The sequence below is a fragment of the Parus major genome, chromosome 1 (genome assembly GCF_001522545.3).
Source record: "Parus major isolate Abel chromosome 1, Parus_major1.1, whole genome shotgun sequence".
Taxonomy (NCBI): Eukaryota; Metazoa; Chordata; class Aves; order Passeriformes; family Paridae; genus Parus; species Parus major.
Genome location: NC_031768.1, coordinates 55,386,663 through 55,414,291, shown reverse-complemented (window position 1 = coordinate 55,414,291; position 27,629 = coordinate 55,386,663). Strand labels below are relative to the sequence as shown.

General features: G+C 34.2%; 1 protein-coding gene across 4 annotated transcripts in view; it reads right to left on the bottom strand.

The window, feature by feature from the left end:
• DIAPH3 (diaphanous related formin 3) overlaps window positions 1-27,629 on the bottom strand; it is a 202,269-nt gene that overhangs the window by 75,706 nt on the left and 98,934 nt on the right. For all 4 annotated transcript variants that reach the window (XM_015632106.3, XM_015632078.2, XM_015632087.2 and 1 more), the window contains 4 exons: window positions 22,279-22,518; window positions 19,502-19,631; window positions 9,873-9,997; window positions 768-932 (listed from right to left, as the gene is read on the bottom strand). In XM_015632106.3, coding sequence (XP_015487592.1) covers window positions 768-932; window positions 9,873-9,997; window positions 19,502-19,631; window positions 22,279-22,518 — 660 coding nt within the window. The remainder of the gene's footprint in view (window positions 1-767; window positions 933-9,872; window positions 9,998-19,501; window positions 19,632-22,278; window positions 22,519-27,629) is intronic.

Below are 27,629 nucleotides of genomic sequence, written 5' to 3'. Positions count from 1 at the left end.
CTTAGCATTCAGAATTCTATGACATTTACATGGAAGATATGTATGGTTTAAACATCAGAAATTAAAGTAATACTACTGTTTTGTAATATTTATTAATTCTGAAATCTGACTACTGAGCTTCGTATTAGGCACTGATCAAGTTAGGAAAACACAATCAATGCCCTTGTTCCCAAAAATCTGGCATATGTAACTTGCCAAGCAAAATTGTTGCAATGAATAATATCTAGGGTTTTAGTTGCTAAATTCTGAAGCAGCAGAGCCTTAGTAATCATTACGTGTTCCGAATAGTTGCTAAATATGGGTTCCAGTTTAAGCCCTTTTCTCAAAAGTGATGGCAATATTCTTTTCAAACTCAGTACCTGTGAAAGAAGTCTTTTTCTCCAGGTAAATCTTCAGACCTGTCTGAAATCATTAAAAAATACAACTAACCAAGTAAAACCAAACAAGACTGGGAAACATGCAAGCAACCTAAGTATGTGTGTCGTAATGATAACTTGTATTAGGCTGCAATGAGGAGTAGGTGGCAAAATGACTAAGTGAATCTTTCTACAGTTCTATAGGCTTTAGTTGGATCACTCTTCCAGATTTTGTCACAAAACTCATGCTCATACAACATTGCTGCAGGAGGGTAGTCAGTAAGTTAAGCTATGTAATCAAAAGAAGCCAGATGTGACACAAATCAGCTTATTATACAAATTCATACATATAGATAAGGTTACAAAATATAACTTCTAAGAAACATTAGGCATAAAATAAACATATTGTACCATGAACATCATCCTGAAGTTGTTTAAGTCCGTTAAAAACTCCTCCACTGAAACTTTCTTCAGGTCAATGGCAAAATACCCCATCACATTCTGATAGAGTTTTTCCATGTTCTCATGCATCCGTGAAAGTTTCTGAAAATCTTCTTTGGCATGAACTAGGAAGCTGTACACTGCTGTTAAGGCTGCAAGAATACTCAGTGAATCAAATCAAGCACATTGCTTTCACTTAACATTGATTTGGATGTCATACACTTTTTTTTTTTTCCCCACAAATAATGACCAAAAGAATTCCTTCCGTGTTGTATATGTTTCCTAGTATTTACTCTGTATACTAGGCCTATGAATAAATTCAGGGACTTTCAAAATATCTCAACCACTTTAAATTTAAGATTATCCAATTACTACCTAATTTCTGTTGAAATGAAATTAAATGTATGTAACTAACTTCAAGCACCCATGTAGTTTATTTAGTATCACTGTCTCCTTATTGAAGCTAAATGCTTAGGTATATACATTACAATTTCAATGTAATTTAGGTACAGATACCGATAATTAATCTGAATATTTTATCAATAAATACTATAGCTCCTACTAAAATTAGAGTAAATATAGAAATATTGTTAAACAGTATTAGAAGAAAAAATCATGAAAGATAAAAAACTTCATTGTAATAGCAATGCATTTATTTCTGTTCCTGAAGGCTGCATAAGGTATTTATGGTTTTTCTAAGGATATTTGCAATGTCAATACAACTTAATTAAATTAGAGGTGAAAACAATAAAACTACCTATATAAAAGATAAACAATTTATAAACAGCATCAAAATATTGCATAAAAAATAAAACCCTTTATGTTTATGTACGGCTTCAAATAATGTAGTTTGCCAAAGAAGCTCAAAGACAAAATATTGTACATAGCTATTTCCTTATGTCAGGCAACTTCAGGAAGTGTGTATTTTATTGGAATGGTAGCTAAACAAATATTTATGTTCCATTATTTTCCTACTGTAGTAAATACTACAAAAGACAAAAAATAGCCATTTTATCTTTCCTCTCAATTACCCACCTCAACTACTGCAGAAGAGAATTTATTTTGTTTGTATGCTTGCTACTATAGATTCAATACACTCTGGTCATTTTAAGAAGCACAGAATTTTTAATCAAGTGCATGAAAATCTAGACCAACAGAATAGCACAGGATGTGGCATTTTTTCATAATGAATCTCATACCACTGGCCTCAGTCCATTGTACCTGGCTGCACAGAACCCTCTGCAGAGCCTTTCTACTTCCAGCAGATCAACACTCCCACACAACTGATAGCCAGCTTGCTGGAGAGTGAACTCAATCCTGTCGTCCAGATCATCAATAAAGATGTTCAACAGGACTAGCCTCAATACTGAGCCCTAGGGAACTCCATTAGTGACCAGTACATGTTAACATTTTATAGCTCAATGACTGTTTTTGCTCTTCAGGTTTTATGCAATACACTCCTTTTTTTAGTTTTGTTTACAAGCCAAATTCCATTTCAGTTGCACTGTTAAGTGTCCCTCTGGTTTGTTAAGGCTGCTTTAAAAATAATAAGTAAGAAGTTCATAAGGGTTTCTTTGTGATTTAGAATCCAGACCAGAAACTCACACAATAATGATCTCAGATATGTGCAGGAAGGGAGAAATAATGCACTTTCACAATATTCTAATTAGTCACTAATGGCTACTAGCTGATTCTGTAAGTGCAGAACAACCTCCCCTATGACAGTCTTGTGAAAAAAGACTAACTAAAGTCAAGATTTCAGCAATTTAGAAAGCTGCGTCTTCCATCACCCCTCAACCATCTAATTTCAGACTTTCTCAAGACGGTTCTTTTGCCAGTTCAGGCTTCTTTCCATGCTTTTAATAACTTCACAAGATGCAGCTCTTAAGCAGCTTCAGACTGCCGGTGCTGATTGGCTGGCAACAGCTCAAAGACTGCTGGTGCCAGCCCTCTTTTCTTCTACATCAATTTGTCTCCTTTACTCAGATCCCAAGATGAGCACAGATCACAGGAAACTGATCTTTAGACTTAAGATTCTTAAAATAAGTATTAGGACCCTTAAAAAGCTGTTGGTAGGAAAGCAGAGAAAGTTAATGAGAGGTTTGTCCATAAATGCAGCCCAAGGACTATATAAAAAAGGATTATGAGAAACAAGACATGACAAAACACAAGCTAAGACCATCAAAAGAAATTTCACCAGTTCACAAGAACACAAACAAACCAAAAGAAACAAACAAAAAAAAATAAAATAGTGAAACCAGAAAAAAGAATTCATACATCTGGTTTAATTTTGATCCTAAAATTCAGGATACTTATAATTTGTGATTCTTTGACTATTAACACATCTTATAAAAAAAATACATGTTTTTTGCAATTATGAGGGTGCTTATGTCCACAGAGTGAAGAGTAAAAAAATGAGATAAATTAGTTTGGCTGTCTCTCTATATAAATGTCTCTCTATATAAGTGATATTAAACATTCCAGTATTTTTACCTTTCTAGGGAGCAATAAAAAAATAAAAAAATTAAAAAAAAAAAAAGTTGAAATTATCAGTAAAATAATATAGACTTCATTTTGTAAATTTCAGAAAATATCCTGAAAATAAAACCTGGGGAATGGGGGAGATGAGAGAAAATTTCTGTAATACTCTTCAAGACAAAGATAAAATTAGAGCTATGTTCATAGAGCCCATATAAGCTGGTTAATTTTATATTGTTGAAAACTGATTCCCCTTGAATATCTGATGCATAATTTTAAACACAAAATACAGTATTCTGTCAAGATGTTTTGCTATCTATCATTTCAATGCCAGACACGATGAATCCTGAGGTTTTTATTTTCAAGCTGGTGCATTATGGGATACCCCTAAGCTCTTGGCATTCTACTGAGACAGTGCTTCAATTTAGGTATTTTCAATAACTCCTCTTCCTTTTCTCCTTAAATATGGCTTTTGTTAGCCAACTCTAGCTAAACTGGAAACAACAGGGAATACTACAGAGTGAAGCAATCCCAACTGTAATTATTATGAACAGGTTGATACATACGCATTATCAGCTACACAATTCATTGGTTTTGGATGAATGAAAGCAGAAGTACAGCTGAGCTGCAACACAGGTGGGAAGAAAATGAAATCAAGAAGTTTGGTGTTTGCAAACTTTTTCTGAAGTGGCTTCACTTCATGGACTGCCTTTTTGGAATCACTGGACTTCAGATTATTCTGATAATTAATGTAATAGGGCAGCATTGTATGGCTGAGACAAGATCTGTAGCAAGATTTTGGTCTTGCATATTCTGGCAGCTCTTTTCACAGTGAATTGCTTGTCTGAAGTTTATATTTATTTTAGTACATTGTGGTATATAAAATACTAAGATAGTGCAGCCCATCAAGCCAACTAAAAGCACCTGTTACCCTAGAAAATATAATGAACAACATTTATCTCTACCAAACACTTTCTTAAAAGACGCCAATATTAACTATTTGTATTTTAGAAGAATCTTTAAAAAGGAACTGAGACCACTGCTATACTAGATGACAACAATCTCCCAAACTATGGTAAACCTTTTGAAGACTGATGCAAAAATATTTTGAGGTCACTTCAAGCCGTTTCAACAAATTAATTTCTATTAAGAGCAAGAAGTGTGAATGCTGTAGGACTCTGTTAAAGATTTCCCACATTTTGGGTAAATACTTGCAACTGTCTGACAAATACATGTCAGAGAGAGATACACCAAGTTTCAAAAGAAAATTCTGCATCTGAATATAATATTTCAAGAAACACATAGAAATGTTTAGATTTTTTAAATTAGTGCTTCTGAAGAGTACTTATCAAATAATACCTTTTCTTTGATTCATTCCTACTTATCTCTATAATACTAAAATAAATTGGCACACGTTTGTATCACACAAAGCTGCTGCATCCACTGTGTATGTATCATATATTACAAGTAAAACTAGTGCTAGCTATGATACATGCCTTACATCCAGACCAGATATCGAAAGAAATATAGACTTAAATTAAATTTACATTGGTTGCCAAAGCCCTATCTCATTACCTGTCCCCACAGTTAACATCTTGACCCTCTACCAAAGAGCAATATGCAACCTTTTTTTTCCTGAAGAGCTCATGTCCTGTTATCCACAAAAGTCCTTAGGATGCAAGGATATCTTACAGATTCAGCTTATGCTGCACAGGGGGAACTTCAAACTATAAGGTCAACTAAGTAACCCACAGTTTGGAGGCACCAAGACCTGCAGCTGAAATAGGTTTCTTCTACCTCATTTGATAGTGAAGGCTCTGACTTAAATAAGTGCTGTTTCTTCCTCCCCTTTCTGCAGTGTCAACAAATCAAATTTAATTTCAAATAAACAGTTAATTGATCAAAAGAGAGGAGTTTTTCCTAGCTGAAAGGCCGTAATCAACTGACTGTCTCTCAAGTATTAGTTCCATAAATTTCTGTAAAGAACACCATCAACACTACTTTTATCAGTAAACTCAAACTTTCTCAGCTGCTGCTTGGAAAATCAGAAGATGGGAGTTGTACTGATAAAGAGCATGTTGACTACATCACTTTTCATATGAAATTGAAATACTCTCCATAAACCCACTAAGTTTTTTTTGGAACGTACAAGTGTATTTTGTTCACTGTGCTTTTTATGGAACACTTCACTCAATGGATTTAATACGTTAGATCAATATCAATTCAATATTCTTTGACTTCCCTAATTAAAGGAAACAGAAGAATTGTGATAATAACTATTCCTTTTCAGCTAGCATACACATGATAGCTCACATATTAACACAATCTAATATATAGGAGAAATATTCATAATTACAGACTTTGTCAATAAAAGAGTGAACCAACTGTGCATGTCTCTGACTTCTTAAAGAAACAAGAATGCTAATCAGTTCATTAGGGGGCTTTGGGTTGTGATATTTAGCGACAGGATATAATGGCCTGCTTGTCCATGGAGCTTAATTGTAGCCAGGATGAAAAATTATTTTCTACAAAGCACTATCCTTCCTTTTTAAGACTTCCTGCTGGTTTCTTTTTATGAGCTGCATGCTTTTCAAGACATCAGCACCATTCAGATTTCCTTGTCATAGGAAAAAAAAGTAAAGACAGGCCCAGGTTTCATCATGCTGTGCAGGATTATCTAACCTTTACATCAAACCTTTTCTGCTTTGTAATTTATTGAAGTTCCTGTTTTTCTAAAAGTGAGCTGCTTTAATTAGTGTGTTCACAGACATGACTAGAAACCATATGCAACTATGCTGTTTAGAAATTGCTGTCTGTCTTCTGGGTCAGGTAGCAGGTGAGGGTACACTACTGTTCATAATATTTACTATTCAAAGCATTGCATTTGACTAGTCTAATACAATTAAATTTGTAGTCTAGCTGGTGTAAGGACTCAAAGAGCACAGTTGCCTGTCTCAAATGCTCTTTAGGCCACAGAAAGACACTGCACAGAAAGAAACAACAGGATGTTTCTAACCAGGCAGAGGTGAGATCTGGGTAGCACATCCCGGTTAACACTTCCAGACAAATATTCCCACCGTGGCAAACTGTGTAAAGAAGCAACTGCAAATACAGATATCACTGGTCAAACCAAGATCACCCCAAGTTATGGGACAGACAGGCAACTGTGACCACTGAAGATGCCCCTCCCCAAATATGTCTCCTAGGGACTATAAATAAAGCCACTGTGACAGGAACTCAAGATAAGATAAAGATGGTACTCTTGTCAGGGCGTTATCTCAGACCTAGGGGAAGGTAGCAAAGATGGGGCAGAAGAATATATCTGTGATAATGGTCACAAAGAATGCAGGATTTCTGGTCCACAAGGAAAGCCAACTCAGCAACTGTGCTGAAATCAGCTCCAGTTGAAGAAGGTAATTCTGTCGGGGAAAGATCACAATCCACTGAACCCAGAAACAGACCAACCCTAACAAAGAGAAAGACTGAGCATGGGATTAACAGTAAGAGAACTGTGTAGCCAGTGAGCATCAATTATTTTCTTTGCTAAAATGTATAAATAGTGAAAAGTTTTGATTGACCTCAGGACACACCACCACCAAGAAGCCCCAGGTGAAGAGACTAACAGTCTCTGGATCCATTTGTGGGGGCTATCTCCTGCTTTACACATCACCCTTCCTTTCCCCCTACCCACCTCCATTTACTGTCAAATAAAATGTGTCAAATAAAAAAAAATATTGACTTCAGCATATGGTCTCAGGTCACTAATCAGATTTTAAGAGTTGGTTTTACCTGTACTGATTTATTCTAAGTGAGACCAAATATTTATTTTACCTGTTTCTGACAGCAGTCAATACTCAACCACAGGAAAACAAGGAGGAAAGGAAACTTGGCTAATATAGCATGATAATTCAAGTGATGTAGCATTCAGTTTCTAGCAGTTTGTATGTTAGTCATTCTTCTGACCTAAAGCTACCTCTGGGCTACTGTGTTTAATAGCTCCTGATGTACAATCTTTAGCGACCTACCTAAGCCTTATATGAAATTCATTCCCACTTTCAGTTTAATTGTCTGTTGTCTATGAAAACATTTCTGTAAGTATGTTTTAGCCTGCTGGACAGTATTTCAGGTGGGAGGATCCCTTGGTTATTTACAGACACAAAGTATATATTCTTCTCTTTCCTCCTGTATGGGACACAAAACTACAAGCATTTTTACTGTATTTTCTTAAATTTTTTATTTTCCACTGTCAGAGTGGAAACTCCTTCTGCATAACCTGTTGCCAGTTGCTGCTCATTGCCACCATCTCTGACATATAAGTAGATATATACTACAAAAACTGATGATGTAAGAGTATTGCTGATTTTTACAGCATCTTGTTGTTTATATTTTCTGCTTGTTCTCAACTAGAATTGTTCCCAATTGTTCTAATACAGTATTTCTCCTTTAGATCTATTAGTCTATAATCACTGAGCTTCACTTGCTGCCTTGTCGGCATCAGCCAGTATCTCCCTTTGTCATGAGGATTTTTTTCAAGTATATTAATCCAGACAAAAACCCCACTTTTTAACCTAAGAAATCACTTTCCTATAAGTCTGCTTAAACACCTTGTTGAAATATGGATGGAAATTCACTTATGTTCTACTGACTTCTTACCTTTATCTGCTTGCTGCAATAGACCTGAAAAGGATGGATTCTCTTAACAACACATACAATGACTCTCCTCCATCACATTTTATCTCCAATTAATACATGTTCATTTTGTATTTAGTCTTCATAATTTTCTCGGTAGAAAAGCCTGATGCAGATCCTCCTTGTAGCCCTTCTGAAAAACTTGTGGGCTTCTTTTCAGCTTTGACCTGGTCTAGTCAAAGGTGTTCCTGCCTACAGTAGAGGGCTTGAAACCAGATGATCCTTGAGATTCCTTCCAACCAAAATTATTCTATGATTCCTCAATTGCATGATTCCTTTGTGCTTTCAGCTAGTTTAGTTCATGTAAGAATCTGTAGTCCATTAAGTATATATTTGAGTTAATTTTGAATTTTTTCAAGTATATTGTGACGACTGTTTACTCCTGGGGATTTATTGTTATTTATTTTATATTAAGAAAAATAATTAAAATGATTCCTTCATTTAACATCATCCTCCCATTTAAAATATTATACACTAGGGTCAACTGAAGTCCTCCCTAAAGAAAACTGATGCGAAGAACAAATTTAACTTTATGGCTATGACTTATCTTCTTGACAGACACTGATAATTCACATCTTCTCTGGCAGGATTAGAGCTTTTGAGATGCCTGAAAAAGATGAAGCGTAGATCCTCCTTTGCATTTCCTGAGATGATTACTATCCTTTTTAAGTGATCAGTAAACTGCTCTAATGGTCTTCATATATGGGGATGGAATTTCAATACCTGAAAAAGTTTATGCTACTTATTGACAAAGTCTGCCTACTTACTCTGTCTTAAATACAATTTATAACTTTTTATCACAGTATTCCACTCACTTCTGCCAGGAAGTTTCATAAAATTCCCAAAATGTCAGTAACACAAAGGGAAATGAGGAATTCTACAAAATCATTTTTGGATTTTAGATGATTGGTATTAGCATATAATGCATATAAATTACATCTTTATTTGTGCACTTTTCTCCTGCTGGAAGGTTAAGATAACCCATGGTGGCCAGAGAAGGCCTGAAGCTAAGTCACAAACACTTGGGTTGCAGTGCATCTAATGAAGACAGAACTGGCCCTCACACAGGAAGAATCAGTACATCCACTTAGCCTCGGGGTCACTTGCCATGGCTCAGATGAGATGAATTAAGAGAACTGTGTCCTGAGACCCCAGCCTTTGTATACAACAAAGCAGTTTTCCAGATAGGTAACAACCTAGCCATGCCTGCAGAGAAACTTTCAACCTGTCTGTTCATGTTTCTGCTTCCAGATTAGTCTTGGTGCCAAGCATATATGGCCAACATTTACTAGAAAGGTTTAAGTGAAACAATGCCTTTTTTTTCCAGTTAAATTAATTATCTTCAAGTCACAAGGTGTTCTTATGAAAGTCAGGCAGTGAAGTTGGCTGCATGATTTGGAATAAATAGTGAGAAAAAGAATTTTGGCAAAAATAACACCAGAAAACAGTTTTCATAGGCTATGAATCTCATTTCTGAAATAACAGAAATTTTCTGGTTCTGTGGTTGCATGTACAAAAACATTAACAATGGTAATGCATACACTAGAAAACAAAGAGACACAGAGTGACAGACATATTTTTCTAAGACACTCTGACATAAAAAATACCATGTAACACTAGAGTGCTTAACATCCCTATTATAACTTCTTTTCACTAAGAAACTCTTATACAGCATAAAAGCCAGCAGTAAGCATTTTTGTCCTCATTCATTCCACTTCAGAAGAATCCTTTAATTGGACTGCTCATGTATTTAGTCTTTGAGAGGAAAAACAAGTTATATTTTTCAAAAACACATGCTACAAACTAGACAGAAGTTATGTAAAGAAATTTAAAACTAAAAACAATGCAGTTAAATTACTTAGGGATTTTTCATTTGTTTTTTTTTTTTAAGAATGCTCTAAAGGATATTGACATTTTTACTACAAACTTATCGTGCTTATCTTCAGGAACTGGAAAAGTCTGCAAATCCTTCTCAAGCTGTTGAAGTTGCCTCTCCATATGCTTCAGGCTCTTCTCCAGGTTCTCTGCTGAGACTAAAATACAGAACATTCGTTCTGTTAACACACTGAACAAAAACCATTGTTTTCAAAAGGCAAGAGTTAAAACCTTAACCAAGTCACCATACTACATTGTTAATTCTGAAATAAAAGCACACTGAACAAATTACAATGCAAGATGAGGAGGTCACTCTACATGTTCAGCTCTCCTGAATGCAGACTCCTTATTCTCACTAGATGTATGCTGTTTGAATGTTGTATTTTCATTTATTTTTATGCCCAAGACATATGACAGTCTGTCTCTTCTGACTAAAAAAAGGACAAGTTTTCAAGATATTCTAAGAACCACAAAGCTTTCCTGCATCTCATTCTACGGAAACAGAAAATACAAACGTTTTTATGAAAGACCATGAAGAAAATAAGGTCTTCAAACACAGAAAATGGCGCCATTAAACACCTATGCATGAAACCTTAACCTCAATTATCTAGTTTAAAAGCACTATGTATGGTAAAAGACACAACAGAATTTGTTGGTGCAAAAGTGCTTGCCAAGCACTTGAGAGCATAAAACAGAGCAACACAGGTGCATAGAAAAAAAAGTGGAGCTGAAACATCAGAGATTTATAGAAGGATGAACAAAATGTGTAAATTTTCTTTGCCAGGAAAAGAGATATAACTTCCATCCATTTGAAGCAATGAATGTAAAGTTGAATGCTTGATCTGTAAATAGTTCATTGAAATATCAAAATGACCAGAGTAATCTGAGGATAGCATGTATTCTATCTTAGATCTATATTATTGTCATTGGTAAAAACTTATTTTCGATTATTTATGTAGTCAGCATTTATTTAAATTTGATAGGAGCAAATTATGAAGATGTAAGAATGCATTGTGAATTCCAGTCTAATTACTTTTTTTTTTTTATTATTATTTATTTCACTCATAACACACTGTAAATATCTGTAAAGGTATAGTTACCTTTATACCTTAATCTTCATCTTAAAAAAAAACAACTCCTTGGAGAAAGCATGTGTCCCTATGATGTTACTAGGATCTCTAGTGGATCCATAATTTCATCCACCAAATAGTTATGTGAGAGATAAAATACAACAAATAAACACATCCTTCTCTGATAAAAGCTTGACAGAGTCCCCAAATGACCACAGTAAAATTCTGCATGGCAACTACAATCCCATTCACAGCAGAAAGGTTAAATAAATAAAATTATCCACAGCAATGTGATAAATGGCTTTATAATCACCATTTTTAAAAGCCTCTAGTTACTCTAAAAAATAGTTTCTCAATTGTATGTCAGACTTGCACATTTTGACTCAGCAATTAGTAAGCCGAAATCGTCACCAGTTAGGTTGGTTGGCTTCAGTAGTTAAAAAACAGCTTTTGGGGAGCATGACTAAAATTAGAAGCTGACAATGGTGACTAAGAAGTGTTTCGGTCTTCAGTGGCCTCAGAAACAAACCTGATTTTAATAGAAAGTCATACTTCTGCTGTCATGAGAAGCATCTGAGGGTTAGGTAGACACCTAACCTCATTTTAAGTCACTGATTTACTTAGAAAGATGCTAAGAAACACAGAATACAATAACTGATCGCCTGAGTGCCTAATTGAACTACTGATTGGAGTCTTTACAAGACTGTTTATATTGCGCAGAAGTTGATAGTATAAATGAATGTGACATGTACATATAGTACATACAGTACATAATGTCAAAATTATGAGATCTGGCAAGGAACACCAATTTAAAAACAATACAAAAGCCCAACCCACAAAAAAATCCTCTACACCAACTGCAGGTATCAGCTGAGTAACAGCGACACTTTTACTCAGAAGAGGAACCCAGCAAAATAACTCACTGCCTAGAGTTGATTAAAAGATTCTATACCAAAGATTTTCTCAAGTTCTTGCTTACAGCAAAGCCAGTTTTTCACTCTAGTACTTCAGGATTTTTGACACTGAACATTTCTACATTTGATCAAGAATCTTTGTATCTCTATTTTGTCCTGAAGGTTTTTTGTTTTTTTTTCTCTGTCATGATCTTAGAACTTGAACTTAAGATTTCAGCATGCCTTTGATTTCAGGAGTGTATAACTATTAAATATATTTTCCTTTAAGACTATATTTCTGATGATAGCCTCAAATAAAGGCTAGCTCACAATATGCTGCTATTAAGTTTGGTACTATTGTCTTTGCAGTTTGGGTTGTTTTTTTTCACTTTGTCTTTGCAGCTTTTTATACATAAATTTATATATTTCAATTTAGTGAAAACAGATTAAATCCAAAAATCAAACCTCTAAATATAACCGTCTCTTCCCAAGAAAGATCATATAAATAATTGCCAACCTTTTCTTGTGTGCCTCTGAGAGACATGGTATAAAATCTGAAGGGACATAGAAGAATGGCAGAAAATGAAAAAAAATCCTTAACTTCATACCCTAATCCTGGAAGGATTCACAAATAAACCCAAGCCAAACTGAAGCACATAACCCATATGCTAGCTAAAAAACAAAGTCAAACCCTGGGGTTATGAATGTTAGTGAGCCCACAAGGCCAAGTTGTTTGCTGAATACAATGAATGTGTGCCTAAACAATCTCTACTTACACCCGCTCACACCCCCTAAGCTCTCACAGCCCTGTTCCAGAATGGCTCCTGCTATTTTTATAAGCAATAATTAGATTTTCCACCATCTGCTTTTCATGGTTAAAACAACTTCATTCTTAGGACTTCCTCTTCTGAATCTGGTTTTCTATTATCACAATGATTCTGGAAGCCTCTTCAGCTGCTTCTGTTTTCAAATATTTCTGTATAGTGTTTCAGGTGATGGCTCACCAGCCCTTTAATTTTTGCATTACAATTTCTTCAGTTATTTGGGGAATAACTGATCTGATTAATTTACAATAAAATATTCTTTTTTTTCTTGACCAAGGGCCTTAAATGATCTTGTACTTCATGCTATTGATTTTCGTTTCTTTTATTCTGCTTCCTCAGGATCACTCAGTGATGACATCCTGATACCCCTCTCATCTGGCAGACTATCTAACCCTGTGTCAGACATGCACATTGGTGCAATACCACAATTTATTCTTTTTACCATGATCCTTTTAAGAGAGTATTTTGTTTCTTCTACTTTTTAGTCTAAAGAATATTCTCCCATTGTAAATAAAATCAAGTGCTTTACTGAAGTCAACATGGAATTATGGGATTGAAAAAAAGAATTTAATAACCGAAACTACCAATAAGTTCATTTTTATTTTATGCTAGTCTCATTAACCTCTCTCTGTGTTGGATTATTTTTTCCTCTATAAACCTTCATATTGACATAGTCAGATTAAGAGACATGATATTGCTCAAATCATTCTTTTTTCAGTTTCTTAAATATTCTATAGTAGCAGAATATCACTATAGTCATAGCAAAGCTTAGTAAAAAATGTACTTTAAACTTCTAGGTTTATCTCAGGTATCTCAGGATGCAAAATATGAAACTAATATTTACAGTATGATATTACAGTACTCTGATTTTTTTCTTTCAAAAAATTCCTGTGGAGAATTTTCGCTCCCCTTTCTCCCATCCCTGGATCATTATTCTTACTTAACAATAAAACAGTATTTAATCTAGCTCTGAAAGTATACCTGTTTTACCTTAAATACAAGAAATAATTCTCCAAAGTGATGCAATACTTGCATGCTCTCTCATTTTTATTCCTGCAAACCTTTTGCTACTTTTTGTAACAGTCAATATTTCAAACATCTTATGTGCCCACCCTCTGTGACGATTTGCTTGGATGTTGCAATTTCCTAATCATGACGCTCTTCCTCTTGCCCACAGGTATTGTGCTATTATGGCCCCTTTATTCTGTAAGAATGATAGTGACAAACTGACCTCTAGCTTGATACTAAAAAATTATACCATATTATTTAAAAAATTCTGGAAATATACTATTGGTTTTGCCATGTGAATATCACAATGGACTGATGGAGTTTATCGAGTAATTCTCTAAAACAGTCATCAGATTGTAAATGCAGCATTTAAAAGCTAAATGACAAAATATAGCCAAAAAAAGCCCAAAAACCAACAAGAAAATACTCACCCATATTTTCAGGTGGATTTAGAGTACTAACAAAGAAATATTGCAGAGGAAAAGTATTGAGTGTTTCTCACCAGCAAACACCAGCAAAGGTCTGAAATATCTATTAACAGTGGCAAAAAATCTACTTGGATATACTCAAGTCACACAGCACTGAAAATACAGTATTTTTGCTTTTTTTTCTCCCAAAATAACAATTTCCCTTGTCTCTACAGCCATTTTTTGGCTTTCTTGCCTTTTTTCTCCCCTTTCTTCTTTGTGTGTGTGTGCCTAAGGTGCATACAACTCTCTTTTTGAGATCTTCTTTTTCCTCAAAGCTCTGACAATGCCACTGGCTCTTTAGCACTCAGACTTTCCCTTCTTGGCCAGAGCAGACTTCAACTGCACACATGAAAAAAAGCAGCTAAGTAAGGCTTTTGTCTCCTATTTTGAATTCAGAAATGAGCATTCTAATGTAGTGTAATTGGTAAATGATGTGGAAGCATTTTTGTACCCAGTTCACCAACAATAATATTACTATCATAATATTACATAGTAGTGTTAGGCATCAGATCTTATAGCAGCTCTGCCCTATACTACCTCTACATGAACCCTGGCCTGCTGGACTTGTTATAAACTTCAAGAGCCTCCTGGGAGAAATGCAGTCTGACACCACATCTCTTTCTATAATGTACAGTTTAAGCTCAGAAATTGTAAATACGGGAAACAGCTGGAAACAGAAACACCTGAATGACAATTGACTGTCAGTTATTCATCACTGAGCTGCTACTGAAAGAAAGAAGCAGCTGCTAAGCCAAGTTACAGGATACAGTGCCAGCCCCGAGCATAGGGATCAAGGTCCCTCAGTGTTGTACAGCACACAGTGATACTGTTCAGTGGTGGACCAAGATCTGTCAAGAGACAAAACCATCTCAAAAAAGAAGAAATTAAATTCAGAGCAGGAAGCAGAAGACCCTTGCATCAGTTGCAGCTTCCCTTGCTGAAAAGTTCTTGAGCCTAACCACCTGCTTCCTTGGGGACCACAAAGTGCTGAGCTGACTGCAGGGTGTTGTATACTTGCAGAGAGTTTAGGGTATGATTGTTAATAACTACCTGTTTTAAATATGCAGTGAGAGTGGTTAATAATGATTCAGAATGAACTGTTAGCATGGAATGGCAATGAATATCAGTCTAGTAGAGTTAAAAACAACAAGTTTAAAAGTGGCCACATTTATCAGTCTTCTACCCAATATTGTCATTCTAAAATCTAACTCCCTGAGGTATATAGGTAACAAGCCACGCAAGTTTACATGTACATCTAAATGCATTTTCAGCACCTTCCTACCCATTAAAATTAATCTTTCTCACCCTCAAGGGTCTATATATATGCACAATACATACAGCATTTTTTTTAATTGCCTTTTCCATAATTTTAAGAGAAAAAATTGATTTCTGCGTAACCCATTAGATATTTTTTTATTACTATAGAATATTTAAGAAACTGAAAAAAGAATATTTTTTTGCTTCCAGCAGGTATCCACATTTTTCCCTGACAGAGTACATAATTCTGAAGGCCTGAAAATAAGAGCCTGTGAATCTGTGACCCAAATCAAAACCCAAGCAATCCACAGCATAAATACATTTAGTAATACTGAGGAATTTGTCATTAACTTAGAAAGTCTCCAATGAGAAAAACACCCTTTCCTTATGACATACAGAATTCTTATGGCATATATATTACTATTTTTCTCTCATGCTGCCCTAATGTTTTTGCATTTTAGAGGTGGGGATGTCCTACTTTCCATTAATATAATTTAAACTTCACATTTTCAATTTGGTTCCTAGCTTTTTTTTTTTTATTTTGAAGTGAAATTAATTATTCAGGAAAAAAAACGAGGTTTCAAAAAAGAGAAAATGGATACGTTACTTCTAAAGCTGTGATGAGTTAATGTCTTTTAGTGAAAGGAAAATCTACAGCTTTATAGTGTTATTACAATATGAAAGACTAGATACACTGTTACATGTAAGGTCTGTGTAAATTAGAGTCAATCAAGTACAACAGCAGCCTGCATAAATGCAATATATAAATCTTTATAATGCCATAAAACAAGAAATTAGTAAATTGTACTGAATTACCAAAATATTTCTTGTGTGGAATACTAACAGAAAAGCAGGAAAGTCATTATGTTTAAAAGAAAAGACAGCTTTAATTATATAAATCTTCAGGAACTGTCATATCTCTAGGCTCATTAGCTGCAATGAAAGTTCCTCCTGCTGATCTAAGAGCACTTAGAAAACAGGATTTGTTATACTTCAAAGTAAAAAGGTATCTTTAATTCATGTACTGTAACAGTGAATTAAATCTACTTCTAGTATTACAAAAGTAAAAACTAAAACTTTAGCATACAATGGAAAAAAAACAAAGCCACGTATTAAATACCTTAAACACCCTGAAGCAAATTTCAATTGCACAGGTCATATGTCCCTTACTGTTTGCCTCTCAAAATTAGATTTAAAAAAAAAAAACAAATTTCCTGCAACAATTAATTTACATACTGTGATCATTTAATCATTTATAAAATCAGTTAGCTTCACCATTAACTTGGTGCAGTCACTTGTCACTGCTCTTGAAGTCTTACAAGCTATTTTAACACCTTACTGTATGATCACTGGACAATGTTCAATGAAATTAAAGAAGCATGAATGTTTCTTCTGTATAAAAAGTATAAAAAGAAGAGTTGCTGAACATTGTAATGTTCTAATGTTCACCATTTTGAATGAGAAATAACTTGAGACTTGAGACTCAACAATAAATTGAAGATGATCAAGCCAAAACTGACAAGTGAATGGTATAGTTCCATTTTTATATATAAATACATATGTTCAACTTCAAGTTTTCTGTTAAGATTGTTCAAATGACATTTATACATCTTTCTACCACATTAATTTTGATTTATAATTTAAAGGACACTTGCAAATAATACTTTTATGCCAGACAAAAAAAAGTGAAGTTATTGAATCTGAAGACATGAATATGCAGACAGCTAATAAAACCAGCTCAATAAAAACCAGATTGCAACAATGGTATAGGAGAATATTCTTGTGTAACTTCATTGACTTCTTCTTGGAAAGTACTTTTAAAAATTACTTCAGAAAACAAAGTTCAGTAAAATCACAAAGGGAATTTAATTCCACTACCTGCACAAGGCCCTAACCTTTGCCAGGACAAAAGCTAGAGAAGAGGATTTAAAAACAAGTATTGGAACAAAATACTATCTCCATGGTTCAGGGGAAAATTGAACAATAAATTAGTATGATACAAAAGCAGAAAAAAGTGATGTTGTTTCTTCATCCAATAACTGCTGAACACAGCAGCACATGTGTGAATAGAACCTTTCTATTGGATGACAAGAAAAACCAAGGTTGACTTTCCTTGCTTCTGTGCTATCAGCACAGACTTAGTGGAAGTGTGAATTTCCCCCTAGACATGCAAATCAGGATGGATTATTTCTACTAAACCCTAAATTACAGTATCTTAGAATGGAGGAAATCCTCTAAGCCCTCAGTACCAAAGTTCTGTTCTACAACAAGTTTTTTTTTCTAGAATATATTTGACTATATAAAAGATTTTTGATAACTTCCCCTCCATCATTGCTCCTAGTAGCTGTAATGATGGCTTGTAGTATCTGCTGTAATATCTGCTATGATTTCCCACCTCTCTTGGTCAACTTGTTAGACTTCATCAGTGTATGAGTAATACAAGAGACCATTAGAGTGGATGTGGCTGAAGAGATTCACAGACCTTCTTTTTAACTGACCTGCTAAATTCAAGCAAAAATAGCAACTTCATTAAAAATTTACTGTACAAAAGTCGGTGCATATTAAATCAACTTGCTTCATAAAAATGTACTTTTGCAGAAGTACTAAAAGGTTTAAAAAAAACTTCATGAGCTACAGTTTTTGTGATCTCCTGGGTTTTCCAAAATTCCAGTGCAGCAGGAGTCTTTCAAAAACAGAATGGAGTTCTGCAGGTAGGGAAACAAGTATAAACAAACACACTGATAAGATAATCTGTCAAAGATATCCTAAACCTTTGTTTTTTTCATACAGTAAAACTGAAATGCAAAATGCATCTCATAATACACTATAGTAAATTCAATATATAAACTTGAAAACATGATTATTGATTTCCATGCTACCTCATACTGAGTGAGATCAAAGACTCAACTAGTCATTACCAGATGCCTAGAACAAAACAGGAAGCCTGGGCAAACTGATAATTTCACTGGCTAGTCTTTGAATGGTCAGTGATTTAGACCTCAGAATTCTTCCAGGAAACTCATCAGTGTCATGTAAGATTATTGTCTACACTGAAAATCCTGCCTTCTAATAAGGGTAAAAAAAATTCAACCACAATACAGACAATATCATATTAGTGATGAAAAAAAAAGATCACTGACCAGTTAACACTGAAAATACTGCCAAGCACACAAAATTAATATACAGCAGAAACTGTTGATATTACCAGTATAAACTGGTGAAGTTAGGTGAAGGGCTTGAAGCATTTGACAGCTATATAAAAATAATTGAACTTTTCAGGAATTATAATACACTGAGTAAAACTGGAAATTTTAAGAACCAGAAAGTGAAGTCTATGTAAGTGAGCACTATTTCAAGTCCTCTATCAGAAGCAGGTTTTGCAAAGCTGTAATTTGTGGCAGGGAGACTGACTGAGGCATGAGAGTGACACTGTACAATGCATTATAAATAAACTGTGATATTTTCCAAACTGACATAAACTAAAAAAAATTAAACTGAGCCCATCCAATCATTTTTTCCTGCTGGCGTAGGACAGTGACAAGTTAGCATTAATTTCTACCTCTATGATTCATCTGTTTAAATTACTTAAACTGATAAAATGTGGAAAAGGCACTTTTAATTAAAAAATTAATTTCAAAAAACTCTGCTGGTGCTTAAACAGAGATTCTCCATATTCTATATTGCACGATGAAACCACAGATTTTTCCAGACTTCCAATGTTACTGTTGCATGAAAAAGATACATGTAGGAAAGACAAAACTGTCCCATGTTTTTAAAAAACTAAAATAAATTAAAAGTGAGACAGCCTTTCTATATGTCTGAATTAGAAGACAGTGAGTGATACACTTATAAAAGATCAAAGATTGGAATTAAGATCTGGTAACAGAAAAGGACTTTTTAAAGAAATCCTGTATGGAGAATGGTTCTAGAAGATATGTTAGAAGAAATGCAATGAGAAGTCCTGTAGTAAATATTAGAGGACCATAGGAAAAGTATATTCAAGACCATTCACAGCAGCTCAAATTACTGATCTGTAATTAATACCTATTTTTTAAATACTGTTAGTAAAAAATAAGCATCATCTTATACTGAAGACACGGTAATGTGTCAAAATCAAAACTTTTAGTTAGCTACACAAACCTTTACTAGCTTTATCCAAATGCTGAAAATCCTCAACAAAATTCAGGACATCCTGATAGCTTTCTTCACACACTTCTACAAGAAAATGGAGCAATGTTGTTTTCTGGTCTGCCGACTTTGTATCCTTCAGCTGGGCGGGGGAAAAAAAAGAAATGCAAAAACACTGAGAAAAACTTTTTTTCTGGCCATAATTTATATATATTAGTAATTATTCATCCAAGAAAGGAAACAACGAACTGTTAGAATATTTTTTGAAAGACAGCAATGGCTTGTTTCATTTTCCCCCATGTTAAAAATCCCTAGAAAGGTCACGCTAATTCTTTTTTCATTCAATGCAATATTTGTGTTCAGTATTCAAAAACAGTACACATATTTTTTTAAAAAATGTAATTATTTTAACAACACAGGAATATTTACAAAACTGTGAACAAGCACATGAAAGCGTAAAAACGAAAAAACAAAGTTAAATCAGCAAAATCTAACTATACATAATGCACATATCCAATGCAATAAATTATTTCATTCTTTATGTATGAAATTAACTCTAGCCTAAAAATATTTATGTAGTGGAAGCTACACAATACACAATATACACAAGTTCTTGTTATCAATTCTCAATACAGTAAATAAGAGTTCATAGGTCTCATTGTTTCAAAATGCTGACTTCAAGAATTCTTAAACGTTAACCTTTCTTTCTGGACTATATACATATAAAACTATTTTCAAGCCTGGCCACTTTAAAACTTGAAGCTACTTGTGTAAAAACACTAACAATTGACAAGTGACAAACACTTTCATTGTAGTCTTTCAACTGAGACATTCTTTTAAATTAAAGATATTTTTATAAATAGATGATGTCATCACATATTAAAGTTTTTCTTCTCTACTTAAGAACTATTTCTACTTAAAAAAATTTAGCAGGAAAGGTATAAAAGCATAGTAGCATATGTATAGATATGCATAGATACAGCAAAATAGGCACAAAGTAAACATGAAAATAAAAAGGGCTACCACAATTGCACAGACTGTCCCTCTGAATATCAAGACACAAAGTCCTTAACACAGTATTGATATTTCATAATTAACTTTAAAAAGTCTTTTTATTTTCAAAGATCAAAATGCTCCTATGCTGAGATACAGTCTCCCAGAGCATTCATGTTTTCCTTCAGAAAAGTGGATTAATAACAATGTGTTTCATTTCCAGAGAATGGAACACATATATATCAAAACCCAAAAATATATTCTAAGATCCTTACTGTATGTAATGTTATAAAATATGTTACTTCTATTGTATTGGGAATCTCAGTGAAAGATGTCTCAATAACACCACAAAAAATTTCTACACTGTGACACTGTGATACATGTAATATTGTGATACATAACAAAAGTTAGCTATAAATATAAACCTGTGTTATAAACATGCATATAATTTTAATACATTAGTATTTAATGAATGATTGAGTATTAGCATATCAATATTGTATCTCTCTTCTGAGATTGCTCACGGCTGCTCTCTGATATAGAAGAACTAGTAGTCATTCATTCCATACTTTCATTATCTATATACATCAATTCTCTCTCCTATATCTAGTACTCCATGGTTATCTTCAAAATCTTAATAATAATTAATAAATTATTTCTCCAAGATAAATTCCGACTTTTGATCCTGCTCTGGGAAGTGCTTATATCAATTACCTTTATATTGATTTCATAAATGTATTTTTTGTCTTGTGAATTGAAAATACAGAGAATATAACCAGACCTACTACAGATTCTTGTAAAATCATACTGAAGTAAATGCACCTAATTGGAGAAAGAACCTTTAGTATCTTCCTTCTGAATATGTTTCTCAAGAAGTTGTATTTTTAACTCAATCACTTCATCTACAATGTATTAAGTCTAGGTGGATGACTCATGCTTAATGCTTACTTTAGACTAGGGAAAAAATATAACTTATTCTTCATGAATATTTATGTCATAGGTATCACATTCAACACTCGGTGAAAGAATTCTGAAATACGGCAGAATAAGGGTGATTATTTTCATGAATGTAGAAGTTAACATATTGTGTTTTCTCTTGTGCAAAAAGATAAAGAAACAGAAAGACAAAGAGTACATACAAAGTTTCAAGTACTTTCTTCATTGTAAGAGCTAAATGTGAACTCTCAAGATTGTTCAGTAACCTCCCAGAGAGGACAGGAAAAAAAGTAACAACACTAAACATGGGAAAGGTAATTAGCATTAGAATGGATTATAGGTTAACACCCAGAAAAGTATAGACACCTTCTTGTACACACCTTACATAAAAGATGAAAGAGTGAAAATTTAAGAAAAATTAGAAGAAGCAAAAAACTGATGAAACTGAGAAACATAAGAATTACATAAGGAGTAAATTCATGTCCAAAAGAAAACATAACAGTATGAAAACATACTAAAATGTGATAGGTATCTTAGAAGTGCTCAGACATGTTAACATTACAAAACTACCATGATCACAGTGATCAGCTCCTTACATAACCTTATTTAGTTTGTGTTTTTTATTATTCCTTCAAAATAATCACTTTAAAGTGATTAAATGCAAATCAGTTTTAAGATGACTATTCGTGGATTAGCTGTACTGTTCAAACTATCAACTAATGCCAATAATAAGAAAAAAAATTAGTAAGGAAATAATTAACTGCAGGAAAAACATCAAAACCAGAGTATTTATGTAGCATAATAAAAACAAACAAAAAAAAAGTGAATGTAATACTCAACATGGACATTTCAAAACTCACTTTACATAGCGAACTGAGATTATATCCAAAGGTCTGTGCATTCCGAGAACCTGCATTCATGTAGTTTCCCATTAACAATACTAGTTCCAGCAGCTTGCTAAAGCTTTTACTCTTCTTTATCTCTTCACAGGCAGCACTGACAGCCATGATGTCAGGTTTGATGTTGTTCACCTGCTCCTCAAACTGAAGCTTAAAAAGAATAGCACTGAGCCGTGGCCGTAGTCTCTTCACGTTGCTCATCTGATTGAAAAGAAAAATAGAAGATTTCCTTTAAAATTCATGGTACACTTTGGCACTGTACAAATGCAAACGCTCTGAAATGATTTATTGGTGTGACAGGCTTGAAGAAGCAATATATCTGCTATAACTGATAGCAAATGAATGAATGAATGAGAGACACTTGGGTAAGCAACTGAAATCCCATCTTGTGGTTAATAGGAACTACCCCCATCCTTTCCAAATAACTAGTATGTGTAAGCAATAAAAGATAAAGTGTCATCATATATCACATCTGTCAACTCATATACCAAATCCTATAAAACTAATCCAAGTTTATGACCCAGTAGTTGAAAAGGAATGAAAGTAGTTCACAAATTTTGTATAACTCTGGATGTACCAATACAAGACAAATCTTATTTTCTGGTGCAAATATTTGAAAGCTGACGTCAATAAGAACCTATTATAAACTTGCAGCAAAATAACAATATTGAAAAAATCTCAGCTATGAAACACTTAATACAGTATACACTAATATATACCAATATTCAAACCCCCTACACTCCTGTATATTAACCTAACACAGTTCATTAGGTGCAGCTGAATGCTCCCAAGAAAACAGCTTCTGTAGATCATATACAAAAGTCTTGGCTTTTTCTATGGTTTACTGATCATGTATTTTCAACAGAAATTTTGATCTTATATAATATGTCACTGAATTCTCACTCCAGATATACTCTGCACATGGTTTACAACATTCACACTAGAAACTCAAAAAAAAAAATATTCAGTGAGTTGCTTATCTTACTTTTCCCTAGCCCTGTTTTCTCATCACTTTCATTGATTCCATAAGATCTCCTTCCTCATACATGTCTTCTTCCTTCTCAAGGCAGGGTTCAAGACAATAATTTATTTCTTTACAATTCCCAGAATCTTAAACTAAGTTTTTACTTTTTTTATTTTTTAAAATAAGGAACACACTGTTTTCAGCTGCCAGTACTTCTCCATGCAAGAAAGAAGCAGTAATATTGGCACTTCTCCTACAAAGCAGCAGGCTTCATATAATTGCCTGAAACTTTTGCCTTTAAATTGGACATATCCCACTCCAAACCACAGCGATACCTAAGATTTTTGCAAAGTATTTTCCAAGACAGATCTAGTCTACCAATGCGAAAATTCTTCTGACAGTGCAACATTCCTAAGTCATATGGCACTGATTATCCCAAGAGACTCAGTGTAAAGGATAATGGCGAACACTCCAACCATTTTCAGTGTAAAGTGAAACTGAAGGCTGTGTTGTCCAAAGGGTTTGATATAGAAGCAGAAGAGGATGAAATTTACAGTCTATTTTATTGGTTTTACTGTGACAGTAGAAGAAAATAAAATCAGGTAGAGTTAACATTTTATATCACTAGGCCATTTCAGAAATACCTGCATAGCTGTGCAGCCACATGATGTTGCATTGAAGTAAACACACCATTTGCATTTTAGTTCACATAAAAATCTTGATGTAAAATAAGAAACCATTTCCACTAACCATACTTTGGTTTTCATCATAGAGCAGAGCAGATAATCAGGATGTCTTTCAGATTAAACTAGGTTGAAAATCAACTGTTGCGTTTTAGTCCACTGATTGCCTCCAGCCTGGTCATCAAGTAAAACACTTAAAATGTTCACTTTGAACATTATTAGCTCAGTACCAACTGTAGGCAGATATTCTGTTTTTATACTACATGAAATAGCATCCAACAAGTGAGGTAAAATTCTTACTTAAGAATGGATAAATAAAGATAATGAGACTTGAATTTGAACAGGGCATTTCACAGCAAAATATAAACAGAAATACTTAAATTCCACATGAAATTAACATAGTACTCTAACAGCTTTATACCTAATTTAAGAACAAGTACATAAAAGAATGTTAATGTAGTCGACAGAGGCAAGTGTCAATTCATTCTCCTAGCTCTATCAGGAAGAATCACTATTAACTCCTTTTCCTCAATTGTCTTACTAAATTTGTATATGCACTACTTCTCAGCATCTTGAGAAGAATGTTTTTAATTTGAAGTTTTGCCCTAAAGTTTGCCACAAAAAAAAAAATGGGACTAAAGTAGGAAAAAACCCCTACAACATTCCATTGAAATGATCCAGATTTTTAGTATTTAATAGCTACTCAGGGTGCAATAGAGATGATGATTAATATTAAACCATAGAAACTAAAAAAATGCAGTGCAAATTGCCTTGATTTTAAATGCTATTGAACTCACGATACTACATAATCACCAGAAGATGTATCATTTCTTGACTCTTGCCTTTTCAGACAGGCAGATCCTTGAAAATGCAATAATCATGCGCTTTAGACCAAAGATGTGTTGCACAAACATGAGCATGCACAGATGCATAAAAGGTGCAAAGTTTTCATGAGGGCCACTTGAACTACAAGAAATTCAGATGTCTGGTATGTAAGTATGTAATTCTTAAGGCTGAATGCAGAAATATGTAATCTAAAAAACTAGAAACAGAACACATGCCAGAAACACAATAGAAATGCCACGGGGATTGTTATTATTGTTATGACTGGTATATTGTTGTTGTTGAAAATGCTCTGAAATCCATGTACAATGCATGTTGTTGGTATTATTTCTTTACCTGTTTGCTAAGTCAACAACTGAGAAGGGAAGACATAGAGTTCCCTTAGTAATATAGGAATTTTTTGTGACATGTAGTTCAGTTATATCCAGACTTTAAATCCATACACCCTACCACAAGAGATGCTAAGAATTTAGGTATAGGAATGCTGACCATCTTATGCTAACACCCTATATTTTTTTACAATCAGCATATAATGAAATAAGTTTACTTCAGTCTTGATACTGGAATTCTGAAAACAAACAACTCAAATAACTAAAACGGGAAACTGAATTAGAAACCTACACATGTCAAAGAACTCAGTGTACAGGTAATGAATTGTTCTACTTTTTAAGTACTAGTGCACAAGAAGAGTCCCACTACAAGCAAGTCCAAATGGGAACTAACTTATGAATTGAGCTGTCCGGTAGCAGTTCTCACAGATCTCACATCCAACAGCAGGTTTTTCTCTCAAATACAGCATAAGTCACAAGGCAACTACAAGAATGTGCAATCTGATATATGTGTACTCTCACTATCTTTTTCTGTTGATGTCAAGTAAAGGAAAGCATCTCAGAAGTTCCACTGACACTACATTTTGATCACTGAAGGGGTTTCATTCCTGTCACGAGCTCATAGAGAAAAACACTGCAAGTGCTTCAGTTTTATACCTTCTTTTAAAAGGAGGAACAGTGCTGAGGCTGTCAGACCACCTGAAAATGTTCTCATCCAAAAAGTAAAATAACAGTTACAGCCAAGCTGACTAAAGAGAGCAAACTGGAACACCATTCCCTGTGGATAATGTATGGCTTTCACCACTGCAGCATCAGTGAACTCCTAAGAGTGTACACATAAAAAGTGGGAGTTCTTGGCACTTATCTTTAGACCCAGGCACTTGAAAAGCAGGAAAAAAAAAAAAACAAATAGGAAAGGACTGATACCTTAACAGATATTTTATCACATTTAAAGAAGATAAAAGAACATCCTGCTCATTTTGAAAAGGACAGCTGACATGCCTAAATCTTAGTGAAAAACAGCAGCATTCTGGAAAGATCAAACATTATTTCATGGTATGGGAAGTCAATTCATAAAAAAAATCAGTATTTTTGTTGAAATTTTTATGGGTTTTTTATGGATACATGGAACTCTTTCTTCACCTTAGACAAACTCTTTTTCCTCAAGGAAATAATAATAAAGTCAAGAACTGCCAACACAAAATTAAAACTACTTAAGAGAAATAAAGTGTATACATATATATACACATACATACATACACATATATATACACATATATGTATGTATGTATAGATGCAAACAATTGTACTAATGACTTTTCAGCCTTACTAGCAGCAATAGAGAGCATGTCCTGTTAATCTGCTTCTCCAGCCTGAATTATAAACAGCTTGAATTTGAACTACTGACTAAGTTTCTTGCAAATCCATTATTTTCCTAAAGGATATTCAGGTCAGAATAGAAGGCAGTGTATTGTAAGTGACACTGGGACAACACCTATCAATTACCTCCTAGCTGCACACAGGCAGCCTTCTCATGTTTTGTGGATGACAGTGCACTGATTCACAGTGCAGAAAATCCCTGGTACTGTTTTGGATTGCATTATGTTCAAGAAGGATGGCCCAGCAAGGTCAGTGAGCAGATCTCAGAATTGCCAATGGGGGCTACAACACAGCTGTCAAAATAAGTTGAGCTTACAATCTTCATGCTGAAATTCACAGGAAGGTAAGTTCTGTGAAAAGAAAGTAGTCTTTTTTTTTTTTTCTTATCCAAAAAATACAATTGGATATACTGACATCTTGATCAGTATGGAATGCAGACAGCTTTTGTTTCTCCAAGTTGAAACCAGACAATGATATTTTCCTAAAAAGAAATGTTTCAAGAAGGGGAGGGGCCAAATTTTTCCCAAATTCTTCTATTTTTAGGAGGCCTAACAGATGTCTGAAAGGCTATTTTCATTAAAAGACACATATGGAGCAGATGCTACTAGACTGAAAAGCTTTCCTTATGGGAAACCAAGTCAAGGGTTTAATATAGGTAAAAATCCTCTGTAAAACCTCTAATCCATGCAGGTAGCAAAAACAAATAAATTAACACCTGAAGTCAAGGGCAGATGTCATTGAGAAATTTAAAATCAAATATTATCATATAAATACAAATGGAGAAAAGTTTCTGAAAGTAAATCAGATGTAACTGTATTCCAGATCGAACAATCTCATAAGCCTGACTTTAAACTAAATGCCCCATGACTACTACTAGGAATCCACCTTCTAAGGAAAAGTTTATTATAAGAAATATCCCAAAACAAGGTCATGAAGACACATGATCAAGGTCTAGATGAGAATGTCTCAAAATCATGACAGCAAGTTTAGTACATCCCATCAGGTTGAACCATCAGAACAACTCCCACATAAAAGTGGAATTTGATGTTACATGACTAGCAGCTGATTCTGATGTCTTTGATGTGACAGAAACGTTCAGGCCTCCAGCAATTC